Genomic DNA, 15,228 nt, shown 5'->3' with positions numbered 1-15,228 from the left:
GGTCCCTCATGGCAGACTGGTACAAAAGGTGAAGTCACACGGGATCAGAGGGGAGCTGGCAAGATGGATACAGAAATGGCTCAGTCATAGAAGACAGAGGGTAGCAGTGGAAGGGTGCTTTTCTGAATGGAGGGCTGTGAATAGTGGTGTTCCGCAGGGATCAGTGCTGGGACCTTTGCTGTTTGTAGTATATATAAATGATTTGGAGGAAAATGTAGCTGGTCTGATTAGTAAGTTTGCGGATGACACAAAGGTTGGTGGAGTTGCGGATAGTGTTGAGGATTGTCAGAGGATACAGCAGGATATAGATCGGTTGGAGACTTGGGTGGAGAAATGGCAGATGGAGTTTAATCTGGACAAATGTGAGGTAATGTATTTTGGAAGGTCTAATGCAGGTGGGAAGTATACAGTAAATGGCAGAACCCTTAGGAGTATTGACAGGCAGAGAGATCTGGGCGCACAGGTCCACAGGTCACTGAAAGTGGCAACGCAGGTGGATAAGGTAGTCAAGAAGGCATACGGCATGCTTGCCTTCATTGGTCGGGGCAGAGTGTATAAGAATTGGCAAGTCATGCTGCAGCTGTACAGAACTTTAGTTAGGCCACACTTAGAATATTGTGTGCAATTCTGGTTGCCACACTACCAGAAGGACATGGAGGCTTTGGAGAGGATACAGAAGAGGTTTACCAGGATGTTGCCCGGTCTGGAGGGCATTAGCTATGAGGAGAGGTTGGATAAATTCGGATTGTTTTCACTGGAACGATGGAGGTGGAGGGGCGACATGATAGAGGTTTACAAAGTTATGAGTGGCATGGACAGAGTGGATAGTCAGACGCTTTTTCCCAGGGTCGAAGAGTCAGTTACTAGGGGACATAGGTTTAAGGTGAGAGGGGCAAAGTTTAGAGGGGATGTGCGAGGCAAGTTCTTTACACAGAGGGTGGTGAGTGCCTGGAACTTGCTGCCAGGGGAGATGGTGGAAGCAGGTACGATAGCGATGTTTAAGAGGCATCTTGACAAATACATGAATAGGATGGGAATAGAGGGATACGGTCCCCGGAAGTGCAGAAGGTTTTAGTTCAGGCAGGCATCAAGATCGGCGCAGGCTTGGAGGGCCGAATGACCTGTTCCTGTGCTGTACTGTTCTTTGTTCTTTATTCATGTAAACAGATTCTGTAATTTGGTTCCAGTTTTCCTCTCAATAATGCTCACTCAGACTGTAGTACAGTTCTGAAGGTGGCAGTCGTTCTCTGGCAATCTGCTCAAGTGATTCTTAGCCAATTCAACATGGAGTTCAGGTGTTCAAGGAAAGAGACTTCACCGAGTGCAATGCACATACTCACCTGAAAAAACACACACTTTCCAGCAGGGGGTGACTGCATAGTAATTAGAAATATTGGTTCATTTCTTTGCCCCCTCTAACTTGGGTGACCAAGACCAATTTTAGCAACCCTACTGCCAGCCTGGTCAAGATTAGCAAAGACTACGTAGGCCGTGGATCAAACTAAGGACATTCTTCACTAATATAACTCAGTTTCACATGAGACAATGTACTTGCCTATTAATTTTAAAGTCTATGCTAAATCTGTCTAGTGCTGATAATTAACAATAAATACATAAAACTAAAGATAATGAGGTAATTATTTCACTTTTGCACTCGCCAGACCACAGTTTTACATCAAAGTGACTGGGCAGAAAATCATACACTGGTGAGCGCAGAAGCACAATTTTTATCCGAAATTGTTACTGGCTTGAGGCATTACTGTAGCAGAAAACTAAAATGTTTGAATAATACACTGACCCTTGCAGGTTATAAAATATCCTTTCAGGTTGATGCACATCCAGCAATGAAGTCAACTGTGGTCCTATTTGAATGGCAATGGTAATAGTGATGGAATGAAAATGTCAAAAGGAGCTTAGGTATCCTTGCCCTAGAAGTACTTTTTAAACTCTCCTAGAAGGAGAGAATGTTACCCCATTCACCTTGACTTCGACCGGGGTGATCTAGATTGACCTCTGGAGCTGGAACGTGACCTGGATCTGGAAGTGGTAGAACTTCTGGTCCGGGATCTGCAATAAAATGGCAAATATTTTCCAATACTTAAGTCTAAATTGTAAACTGCGTAAAAACTGGAACTAGAAGTACTTTCTGCAATTTCACAAAATCCACAAAACAAACTGTTATCTACCATCCACAAAAGAAAACAAATCAGCCTGGTAGCCAAACGGAGAGGACAATGCAAATTAAATCAGACTTCCCTGTGGCTCTTTACATAATTAAAATACAGGTAAAACAAACACTCAGTTACATCACAAAAAAACTCATCACTTTCCACTTTTAGAGTCATTGGTCACAGAGACCATTTGTGTTCTTTTATACTAGGTAGTCTTTTTTAAATTCTTTCATGGAATGAGAGCATCAATTTGTTCCCCATCTCGAATTGCCCTTGAGAAGGTGGTAGTGAACCACCAACTTGAACCATTGCAGTCTATCTGGTGTAGATACACCCACAGTGCTCTTAGGAAAGGAGCTCCAGGTTTCTGACCCGGCGACAATGAAGGAACAATGATACAAATCTAGATATGGATGATGTGCGCCTTGATGGGGAACTTGGAGGTAGTGGTGTACCCATGCATTTGTTGCCCTTGTCCTTGGTAGATGCTGTCGAAGGAGGCTTGGTGTGTTGCTGCAGTGTATCTTGTATATGGTAGAGGCCTACTTTAGGTTGGAAAAATGAACCTGACCAAACCACCGTGGACCCTAGCCCGACCCGGCCCGAGTCCCTCCGCTTTTGCCCCAAGCCCGACTCGACTCGACCAGACGCCAGCCATCCGTTTACATACCTCCCGACTCGGAACCGCCACGAAGCTGCCGCGCATGCATGATGACGTCATAGTGACGTCACTCGCTCACTGCGCATTCTCAGTTTCGTCCCGGACTCCCAGCTCAGTTAAGTTTTTTATTTTTAATACTTACCAGCACAGCACTGACCCTACGTGTCCAGCCCGACCCGACCCAACTCGACCTGGACTCAGCCCGACCAGAGCCCGAAAGCCGGAGCCTGAAGATGGGCCCGACCTAACCTGAACCCGACACATGTTGTCGGATCCCGTCGGGTTCGGGTCGGGTAGCAGGCCTCTAGTATATGGTACACGCTGTTGCCACTGTGCGGTGGCAGCGGGAGTGAATGTTTAGTGAACAAGTGAGTTTTTTTTTAAAACAAGGGTAGTTATAAACCAGGAGATGAAGGTCTGTTCTACATGAACAATTCTACATTAATTATTTAGAAAATTATTCTTAATGCAATGCTTCATACAACTTCCTATAAACAGGAAGCATAGTTAAAATTCATCATTTAAACTGCTTGCTTTTCAAAGAACGAAAAGTGCAGTTACCTTCTCAACCACATGGGAACGTGCACATGCAACCAAGCACAGTCTGTTCAGGGGTTTAGAAAAGTACTAATGAGCAAGAAACGGGCATCATTGCCTTTAATTTCTCATCCAGCATTGCTTTCACCAGCTTACATTGGCCCCAGTACAAGTTATTGCTGGATTTATGCTTTAACAATTAAATTACTTAAAATTACTGTTAAAACTGCCAGTTTCACTTCATATTTATATGGCCAAATTCACTTGTTTACAACTTTATTTTTCTAGATAATTTTATGTGACTAGCTTCAAAACATCATAACTTTTCAAAACCAAATACTCTACTATATCAACAGGTCAAACATTACAGTATGTTAACAGTATCAACTATTGTAAATCAGGTTATTACATGATTAGAGTTTCTTGCTTTTCATTTGTATAAATGACATGGCTGAGCATGGTGCAAGCAAAAATTTGCAACCAAGATAGCAGGCAGTCACAATAATGAAGAACAATGCCCTCATTCAAAAGGATTGGAGCATTTTCAACTAATCTAACCAATAGGCAGCAGATGCAATTTGAAGAGATAAACACAAACTAAGTTAGTATGGGAACAAGGAGACAAAAGAGGGAGCATTTGATGAATGGAATTGTCAAAAACTAGTACACAAAAGATCCAGAATAGGCAAATTAAAAACAAAATAAGCTATTGGGTTGCATTAACAGTAGAAAAAAAGGACAAGACAAAAGTTATTGTTTCTGTTTTATAGAGGTGTTTGTCAGATGCTATCTCGAGTACTGTATGCAGTTCTGATCCATAACTGAAGTGAAAAATTATTACCCTTGAGAATACACAGGGATGCAAAGATAATACCAAATATCAAAAATTTAAATTGCAATGAAAAAAAGGTTGCACTTGTGTTCTATGGAAGAGGAAGCTTTCAAGTGACCCTGCTGAAGTTCTCGGTGATTATAAAACAGATTAACATCGCTGGTCCAGTCAAAATGGCTAATAAAAGTGGGCATAACTTTAAAAACTGAGTAAAGAGAACAAGGTATAAATCAACAGGGAGGGCCACTGAAATGGATAAAAGTCAATTCAAGATCAACAGATCACAGTTGCCCGCTTTCCTACTTTTAACCACTGCAAATAGGCTCTTGCTAAAATATGCAGGTGAAATTCTCCTTTTATTAGCATCTGAAGAGAAAATATGACTGAGGAATATAACAGAAAGCAGGTAAATGAGACTGTGATCACATTAGAAGATGACTGATTCTTTAGGCCTTCCCACACCTCCAACCAATTTCTAAAATGGGTCATAGTATAAAAATAGGTCTCAGAACTTTGGAAACAAATAGACATTTTAGTACCTAAAAATAAAAATCATTAAAGTCTGTAAAGTTCTTATGAATGCAATTTTTGATCCTATGACAATAACTATAGAATACATTTGATATGGTAATATTTTAAATGATCCAACGGAAGCCATCTAAAATTCATCTCCTAAAGGAAGGAATGTAACTTTAGATGCAAGACTTCAAAACTTCATATCACATGAACAAACATTTAAAAAGAAAGAAGTTAAACTGATACTGACATTTTGCCCGGTGTCACCCTTGACCTGTACCCGTTTACCTGGACCTTGAACTGGAATGAGCAGTGGAAGATGAAGAAGATCGAGATGAGTGTGACTTGGAGCGGCTCCTGCTTTTGGGAGGCTTCTTTTCATCTTCACTTGCATCCAGATTGTACTTTGAGAGATCACCATCTTCATCATCATCATCATCATCATCCTGGAAAGTGTCATAAAGTTAAGCTTAGCACATATGGAATTGCTGTTCCTCAACTCTCAATTTAACAGAAGTAATAAAAAAAGAGATAGGCCTGTAAAATGTTGAAAATGACATTTTTTTCTTTTAATTTCCCCTCCCAAAGAAAGCAGCTTCCTGGGCACATTGTTCTGGGACAGGCTTCTGATAATCAGTGTAGTTCCCTGATCAGTCAATAATTAAGACTCAATCAAGGAGAGTCAGCTTATGGCCTAAAATGGAAACCCTGACTGGCTCACAACACTTCTTCAGTTTTCAGCGTGAGGAGACAAAATTCACAAACTAGGTTGTAGACAGACTAATTTTGAAAGGAACAAAAGATATCGATGTGACAAACTAATCTGGTTTGTTTAACGCATCATGGCATTGTCTTTTTTCCTGTTGCAAGTGGGAGTAAAAATCTGGTTTACTTCCAGAGATGGCATCTATGAATTTCTGAAGAGAAAAGCTGATTCAGCATATGACAGAAAGCAGGTTCTATTGGTTTGGATCTAAAACAGAAAACAACTTGAATTTTGTAGCATCTTTTACACTGAGGAGCCCTCAAAACACTTAATGACTCGTGAGTTACTGTTGTTGAAACTCAGTAACTCTTGTTGCCAGAATATTGGTGTGCCTGGCCAGGTGTCTGAGAGAACATCCATTTAATTCAAATATTGAAGGGTCACTGACCTGAAATGTTAACTCTGCTTCTCTCTCCACAGATGCTGCCAGACCTGCTGAGTATTTCCAGCACTTCTTGCTTTTATTTGTATTTATATAGTGCCCTTATTGTACTAAAATGCCCCAAGGCGCTTTAAAACATACAAGTATTTGATTATATTTGATTAACTGCTGTTTAAGAGGCACATATTTAAATTTAGACTAAATTGCGCTATTGAATTTTGCTAAGTTTTTCTCAGCCAGTCGTTAAGTTCAGAAGTTTGCCTGAAGCCAGACAGAAAGGTAGGTTAAGTGATAACATTCAGGGAACTCTCACCCCGTCTAGTTTATATTACAATTTAGTACAGCAGAAGTGACCCGTTATTTTCAGATATTCTTATGCATAATTAATGTTATAACTAATGCAAGTTTTCGTTATTGTCCCTGCTCAAATCCATTTGTTGGTTAATAAACTTGTTTGGCAGTTGAAAGCCAAAACAACCATTTCCTAACTTTTGAATTAAATGACAAGGTATAGTTCAAAACTGTTATTAAACCTAGATGTGACTATATTATGTCCACTTTCCTGGTAATGTAACCACACTCATGTACAAATATGCAATTATGTCTTGTTTTAATGAATTTGCCAACAAAGGAGAAACAAAATCCAGGGCGTGAAGCATTTATTCAACTGCCTTCTGAAGTCTCAGATTCAGCGAGGGCATGCAATGCAACCAACAGCTGAAATACACTAACAAGGTTTTGTTTGATTCCTGGACGCACTGCAAATTACCCAGATACTGGGCAGGTCTGGGTCAGGAGTGAATGCCAACTTACAGGAGTGATCTCAGATACCAAATCGCAAAACAATGTTTGGAGTAAAAATACAAAACAATTTAGTTTGCAACGATAATCCCCCACACTGTAAAGGCAAATTGTGGGGAGATGCCAATAAAAAACTGTGGGAAAGTAAGTTTTTTTAAGTCACAAAGGGGTAGTGTATGTCAAATTATTAACCAGTTAGTAGTAATTGTTTAATTTAAATTTACAGTTTACTTGATGAACAAAATACCCTTCTCACCTCAATCTTCAGAGACAAAAATATTCCCAGATACTATTTCTGCACTAAATTTCCTTCCTTGGACACCTGCCATTTGACACTTGTGCTCCCTTTGAGCTGAATTTCAATTGTCAAACTGCTGTGATGGGATTTGAACTCTCATTCTCTGGATTATTACTCCAAGCCTAGTCCAGTAACATTAATCATGCTACATACCTGTTTTACACTGCATATATTCCCAATCTTTCTCCTAAATAACAGCTACTTCCATTTTGTTCTTTCCTTATTCCCTTCTATGTTTAACTCAATGATTCATCAAATGGAATATTTATCCCTCTCTAGATGAATTCTGCAGGCTGCTCCAAAGGAGCAATCTTTCACCCCCTGGTGGCTTTCTGCTGTTTGAGTGCCTTTTGAAATGCTTTTCCTGTCACAATTATCTGCTCTGCTTTCCTAAGTTTTTGACAGCCTGTTGCACCTTTTCTTCTATACACTGTTGCCAGCACCCCATCTCACTTCATAAAACGTTACAGCACAAAACAAGGCCGTTCAGCTCACCGTGTTCATGCTGACTCATTAAGAGGGCGACCCTCATTACCTGTTCCCCATAGCCCGGCAATGGGGAAAGTTTGCAACTGCACATTTCAAACATTGGGAGCTTCACAAACTCCAGGAACGCTAACATAGAATCCGTAATGATGCTGCAAAGGAAGCCAGAGGTCCTCTGAGGAACAGCGCGCGACCGAGAGCACGTGAGCAAAAGAGAGCCAGAGAGCCCGGGTGCAAGGCAGAGCGTGGGTGAGGGGGAGGAGGCGCGGGAGAGCGGGAGCGCACACGCGCGAACGAAAGGGAGGGGGAGGGAGCGCACGCGAGAGACAGGCATGTCAGTGATTGTGTTGCATTGTGTTTGGCTGGTGTGCCTGCCACAGCTGAATAGCTGGAGGCATGTAGAAGCAGCATTAGGTGTGTGAGGTGGACATCACTGGAATATGTGAGCGTGTGAGGTGGAGTATCTGTATGTTAGGCATGAGTCCTGAGCACCTCGGACTGCTTTTGGGCGAGAGATTAGGGTGTAGTACATTGAGTGGCGTGAGGTTGGTGGTTGATCTTGACATTAAATATCTTGGTGGCACTGTCATCAGGTCCTCAAGGTCAGTTTCCTTGCATTGACCTCCCTGGCCACCTGTTCCCATTCCCTTCAGACATTGCTCCTTGACAGCCTCCTGACATGCTCTGAATTGATGGCAATGGGCGCTGGTAAGTCACAAACCACGACCCACACGCCTGAAAACTGGACGTAACCATTTTTAGCTCCAGATTTCCAGAACTACAGCATCACTAATGCATGAAGGGAAATTTTCAATATCCTAACTGAACAAACTCCCACTTTAAGAGGGAAATTAAACACGAGTGCAAGGAACAGTGCCTCTTTTCTAACATAAACTCTATACAGTTCATATATTGTTTCCTCCAAACTCTAAAATAATATTTACAAGTATCAAGTACATCCATTTGAGATAAACAGACCTGATAGCATGACATCATCGTCAGCAGCTGTCCCTCAATTAGAGGGTGACGTCTACTCAAGGTTGCGAGTTTCTGCCATAGATCTTCATGTGACTGAACAGGCCGATTCTCAACTCGCAGATCTTTAGGCACATGGGGCAGGACGTCCCACGAGGTGGTGGGATCTGGAGTGCAGGATTTGCTTCCATTTCTTTCCTTCTCTGCTGCTGCTCTGTATCATTAAGGCGTTTGGACTCAAAGAATGATGCACTTGATGGACAAGCTGTCGCCATTTTGAACAATTGGTAGCAAGCTCCTCCCAGTCATCAATGTCAATGCTGGCACGGCTCAAAGTAAGTTTCAAACTGTCCTTGAAGCGTTTTGTCCTCCCCTGGAACGCTGGCCATTTGAGAGTTGAGAAAACAGGACCAGGCGGGGTTTACAGCCATCCGGAAATAGTGTCTTGTCCATCCAAGTAGGTTTTGCAGGAGTTTTGCCTGAATGCTTGTGGAGCTGGGTTCAAGGAGGGCATTAGCATTTGTTGGACGGTCTTCCCATTGAATCCGGAGGATGCAGTGGAGACATTGCTGATGGAATTTCTCTTGCGCACTTATGTGTCACTGATACACAGTCCAGATCTCACTGCAGTACAAGTGTGTGGTGACAACAACTGCTCTGTACACTAGGACTTTTGTTGACTTGCGGAGGTCTTTGTTGTCAAACACTTGCTGCCGTAGTTTGTAGAAGGCTGACCTGGCGCAGCTAATCCAGTGTTGGATCTATTCAATGGTGGCCTTTTAAGAGAGGTGGCTGCCAATGCATGGTAAATACTCAACATACCCAAAGTCTCTCCTTCAACATATATGAGGGGTAGAATATTTGGCTGACCAGATGTGGGCTGATAGGAGTTTTGTTTTGGCAACATTCAAGGACAAGCAGAGTCCCTTGTATGCAGAATTGACGAGATCAAGAGTGGCTTGCATATCTGGTGCAGAGTACACAACGCCATTGCAGTCATCCACAAACTGTAGATTATGTATGTCTACGGTGGTCAGTTTAGTTTTGGCACAGAAGTGTCATAGAGTTATACAGCACAGAAACAGGCCCTTGTGTCTGTGCCGGCCATCAAACACCTATCTATTCAAATCCCATTTTCCAGCACTTGGCCCGTAGCCTTGTATGCTATGGCGTTTCAAGTGCTCATCTAAATACTACTTAAATGCTGCAAGGATTCCTGCCTCTATCACCCCTTCAGGTAGCATGTTCCAGATTCCAACTACCCTCTGGGTGAAAAGGTTTTTCTTCAAATCCCCTCTAAACCTCCTGCCCCTTACCGTAGATCTATGCCCCCTGGTTATTGATCCCTCTGTTAAGGGAAAAGGTTTCTTCCTATCTATGCCCCTCATAATTTTGTATAACTCAATCTGGTCCCCCCTCAGCCTTCTCTGCTCCAAGGAAAACAACCCTAGCCTATCCAGTCTCTCTTCATAGCTGAAATGCTCCAGCCCAGGCAACATCCTGGTGAATCTCCTCTGCACCCTCCACAGTACAATCACATCCTTCCTATAGTGTGGTGACCATAACTGTACACAGTACTCCAGCAGTGGCCTAACTAGCATTTTATACAGCTCCATCACAACCTCCCTGCTCTTATATTCTATGCCTCGCCTAATAAAAGCAAGTACCCCATATGCCTTCCTAACCACCTTATCTACCTGTGCTGCTGCCTTCAGCAATCTATGGACAGGTACACCAAGGTCCCTCTGACCCTCTGTACTTCCCAGAGTCCTACCATCCATTGTATATTCCCTTGCCTTGTTAGTCCTCCCAAAATTCATCACCTCACACTTCTCAGGATTAAATTCCATTTGCCACTGCTCCACCCATCTTACCAGCCCATCTATATCACCCTGTAATCTAACGACTTCCTCCTCACTATTTACAACACCACCAATTTTTGTGTCATCTGCGAACTTACTGATCATACCGCCTATATTCACATCTAAATCATTAATGTTCACTACAAACAGCAAGGGTTCCAGCACCGATCCCTGCGGTACACCACTGGTCACAGGCTTCCACTCACAAAAACAACCCTCGACCATCACCCTCTGCCTCCTGCCACGAAGCCAATTTTGGATCCAATGTCAAATTGCCCTGGATCCCATGGACTCTTACCTTCTTAACCAATCTCCCATGTGGGACCTTATCAAAAGCTTTACTGAAGTCCATGTAGACTACATCAACCGCTTTACCTTCATCTACACATCTAGTCACCTCCTCGAAAATTCAATCAAGTTAGTTAGACACGATCTTCCCCTGACAAAGCCATGCTGACTATCCCTGATTAATCCCTGCCTCTCCAAGTGGAGATTAATCCTGTCTCTCAGAATTTTTTCCAATAGTTTCCCAACCACTAATGTTAGACTCACCGACCTGTAATTACATGGTTTATCCCTGCTACCCTTTTTGAATAATGGTACCACATTCACTGTCCTCCAATTCTCGGGTATCTCTCTTGTGGCCAGAGAGGACTTGAAAATTTGTGTCAGAGTCCCTGCTATCTCCTCCCTTGCCTCACATAGCAGCCTGGGATACATTTCATCTGGGCCTGGGGATTTATACACTTTTAAGCCCATTAAAACAGCTAATACTTCCTCCCTTTCAATGCGAATATATTCAAGTATATCACAATCCCCCTCCCTGATCTCTACACTTACATTGTCCATCTCCATAGTGAACACAGGTGAAAAGTAATCATTTAAAACCTCACCTATGTCCTCCGGCTCCAAACACAGATTGCCACTTTGGTCCCTAATGGGCCCTACTCTTTCCCTGGTTATCCTCTTGCCCTTAATATACTTACAAAATGCCTTAGGATTTTCCTTTATCTTGCCTGCCAGTGTTTTTTTCATGTCCCTTCTTCGCTCTCCTAATTACATTTTTAAGTACCCCCCTACACTTCCTACACTCCTTTAGTGCCTCTGCTGTTTTCAGGGCTCTGAATCTGCCATAAGCCGCCTTTTTTTCCTGATCCAATCTTCTACATCCCTTGACATCCAGGGTTCTCTGGACTTGTTGGTCCTACCCTTCACCTTAATGGGTACATATTGGCTTTGAACTCTCACTATTTCCTCTTTGAATGACTCCCACTGGTCTGATGTCGGCTTCCCTATAAATAGCTGCGCCCAGTCCACTTTGGCCAGATCCTGTTTTATCATATTGAAATCAGCCGCCCCCCAATTCAATACCTTTATTTCTGATCCATCCTTGTCTTTTTCCATAACTACCTTAAATCTTAGAGTTATGGTCACTATCCCCAAAATGCTCCCCCACTGACACTTCTACCACATGTCCTGCTTCATTCCCTGGGATTAGGTCCAGTACTGCCCCTTCTCTTGTAGGACTTTCTACGTACTGGCTCAAAAAGCTCTCCTGTACGCATTAAGAATTCCACCCCCTTGAAGCCTTTTGCACTAAGACTCTCCCAGTTGATAGAGTAAGTTGAAATCCACTACTATTATTAACCTATTATTTTTTCACCTCTCTGAGATTTGCCTACATATCTGCTCCTCTATCTCTCCCTGACTGTTTGGAGGCCTGTAGTACACTCCCAGCCAAGTTATTGCCCCCTTTTTGTTTTCAAGTTCTACCCATATGGCCTCATTTGAGGAACCTGCGAAGATATCTTCCCTCCTTACTGCAGTAATTGACTCCTTGATCAGCAGGTGCAATGCCACCTCCTCTTTTACTCCCTCCCCTGTCACGCCTGAAGATTCTATACCCTGGAATATTGAGCTGCCAGACCTGCCCCTCCCTCAATCATGTCTCTGTGATAGCAATGGGCGGCACAGTGGCACAGTGGTTAGCACCACAGCCTCACAGCTCCAAGGACCCGGGTTCGATTCCGGGTACTGCCTGTGTGGAGTTTGCAAGTTCTCCCTGTGTCTGCGTGGGTTTTCTCCGGGTGCTCCGGTTTCCTCCCACAAGCCAAAAGACTTGCAGGTTGATAGGTAAATTGGCCATTATAAATTGTCACTAGTATAGGTAGGTGGTAGGGAAATATAGGGACAGGTGGGGATGTTTGTTGGGAAAATGGGATTAGTGTAGGATTAGTAGAAATGGGTGGTTGATGTTCGGCACAGACTCGGTGGGCCGAAGGGCCTGTTTCAGTGCTGTATCTCTAATCTAATCCAATATCATAATCCCATGTGCTAATCAAAGCCCTCAATTCATCTGCCTTACTACTAAGACTCCTTGCATTAAAATAGATGCAATCCATCCTTGCATTTTTCACTTGTGCCTTAACAGGTCTATATTTGCTCTGCCTTCCAGACTGACTCAGTTTCTCTTCTATATTTGACTGTGCATCACCCCCTACTATACCTCCACTCTGTATCCAATCCCCCTGCCAAATTAGTTTAAAGCCGCCCCCCCCAACAGCACTAGCAAACCTCCCAGCAAGGACGTTGGTCCCATTCCAGTTCAGGTGCAACCCGCCCAACTTGTACAGATCCCAACTTTGCCAGAAACAGACCCAGTGATGCAGGAAACTAAAGCCCTCCCTCCTGCACCATCCTCTCAGCACGCATTCATCTGCTCTATCCTCCGATTCCTATACTCACTAGCACGTCGCACCGGGAGCAATCCAGAGATTACAACCTTTGAGGTCCTGCTTTTTAATCTGCTACCTAGCTCCCTAAATTCTTGTTGCAGGACCTCATCCCTCTTTCTACCTATGTCGTTGGTACTAATGTGCACCACGACCTCTGACTGTTCACCCTCCCCCTTCAGAACGTCCTGCATTCTTGTGACATCCTTGACCCTAGCACCAAGGAAGCAACATACCATCCTGGAACCACATTTGTGGCCACAGAAACACCTATCTGTACCCCTTACGATAGAATCCACTATCACTCAAGCTCTATGTAGCAGTGTCTTTTTCACACAAATACTCAAAGTTAAGATCAATGGTTTTTATTGACACTGTTAATGCAACTGTATGCAATGAGAAATATGCATGTATAATTAATAGCTAAAAAAAAAAAGGACTCACATCTAGTTTGTATTTGGAGAGATCACCATCCTCATCATCATCTTCTTCATCTTTTTCACTTTCAACTTCTTCTTGTAGGATAGTTTTGGGTCCAACTGGCTTTCCACGGAATTTCTTCTTTTTCCTTCCAAACTAGTTTTGAAAATAAAGGATATTTTAAACTTTTCTAACTGAATTTTGATCATTTTTGGGCTGATACCCAAATTCAATGACTATGAAAGCTGATTAACCATCATGAAAACCCAACTGGTTCACATGTATACCTTCAAGAAAGAGAACCTGCCACCCCCACTCAGTCTGGGCTACTTGCCAGTAAATGCACACTATGTGGTTGACTCCATATATTCTCCAAAATAGTTTCACAAGTATAAACTATCAATATGGTCAGGGCAACAAAGGATGGGCAAACAAAGCAGCTTTGCCAGCAAACACATATTAATTAAAAATATCAATTACACTGTCAGACAGACAGTTTGGAACTGGTCACGGGAGAGGTGAGCATTGAATTTGGTATTACACGATATCAAGAACCTACTGAAAGGGAGCCATGAACAATGTCAGGGAGCCAGAATGTGGGTCGAAGAGCTGGCAAGCATGGCTGGAGGGGGGCAAAAACAGATAAACTTGCAATTATATAGTGCTTTTCAAGATCACCAGATGTCTCAAAATGCTTTACAGCCAATGAAGTACTTTTGGAGTGTAGTCACTGTTGTAATGCAGGAAATATGGCAGCCAATTTTGCATCCACGCAAGAGGGTAGATGGGGCCTCCGTTTAATGGCTTATCTGAAAGACAACACCTCCGACAGTGCACCACTCCCTCAGTACTGTACTACACTGTCAGCCTTGACTTTTGTGCTCAAATCCTGGAGTGGGACTTGAACCCAGAACCTTGTGACTCAGGTGAGAGTGCTACCAACTGAGCCAAAGCTGACACAAGAAACAGAATCAAAGAAATAGAGAAAAAAATGGAAACAAAGTTGCAGTGACATGAGAAGTAGGTGGAGGCAGTGCTTAAAGAAGCACAAATGATCTTTGAGATGAAGAAATCCATGTGTTTCTTGCATTTGCTATTTGAAACAAGATGGGAAGTGATGGGAAAGGGGGTCTAAGCAGACATGCATAGAAAAAGTGTGGATTCTCTTGCGCTCTGGAATGATATTGGAATTAGAAGGATTTGGCTATGGAGAGTGAAAGGCAATAGCATGCAACATGGTTAAGCCTGATTCTGCCTGACAGATGACCACTCATCCACAGCCCTCAGACTTTGGGGTACAGAGAAGGGAGCTGGGGGAACAAGAGTGGCAAGACTAGTGAATGATTTGGCGGGAATAAAAATGTTAAATGCCAAACATGAAAGAGCAGTTTCACAGATTAATAGCAGTCGTGTTGTTACAGGAGGGCAAGTTGGGAGTTAGAGAATTAATTTGAGAGGGAGTTGTGGGACAATTTGGTGAAGAACAAGGGGTTGGAAAAAGGCAGAGTGATGCAAGTGAGAGGAGTAAAGATTAAAAGGTAGCTACATCAGAGACAGCACGAACAGGAGATTGGGAGGTTGGGGGTGGCCATAGGTAGGGGAGCTGACCATTTACACTATGAATACATTCATTGTTTTTGTTTTTTTTTAAAAAAACAAAGCATATTCAAATTATTGAAAACATACTTGTACAATATTGCCCAGTTACAAATAAGCCATCCTTGTGCAACAGCAGCATACAACAGCTTAGATTTATTCACAGAGAGCAATTTTTCTATTCGTTTGTGGG

The 15,228-nt window shown here is 42.8% G+C and overlaps 1 protein-coding gene across 1 annotated transcript in view; it reads right to left on the bottom strand.

Annotated features, from left to right (window-relative positions):
* The window catches only part of zranb2 (zinc finger, RAN-binding domain containing 2), a 58,802-nt gene that overhangs the window by 16,738 nt on the left and 26,836 nt on the right, over positions 1-15,228 (bottom strand). Inside the window, exons 6-8 of the mRNA XM_068037247.1 lie at positions 13,464-13,595; positions 5,006-5,163; positions 1,981-2,067 (exon numbers count right to left, since the gene is read on the bottom strand). Of these exons, the coding sequence (XP_067893348.1) occupies positions 1,981-2,067; positions 5,006-5,163; positions 13,464-13,595 (377 nt within the window). The remainder of the gene's footprint in view (positions 1-1,980; positions 2,068-5,005; positions 5,164-13,463; positions 13,596-15,228) is intronic.

The sequence above is a fragment of the Heterodontus francisci genome, chromosome 8, assembly GCF_036365525.1.
Source record: "Heterodontus francisci isolate sHetFra1 chromosome 8, sHetFra1.hap1, whole genome shotgun sequence".
Lineage (NCBI taxonomy): Eukaryota > Metazoa > Chordata > Chondrichthyes > Heterodontiformes > Heterodontidae > Heterodontus > Heterodontus francisci.
Note: the sequence above shows the minus strand (reverse complement) of the source record. Positions and strands in the feature narration are given on the sequence as shown.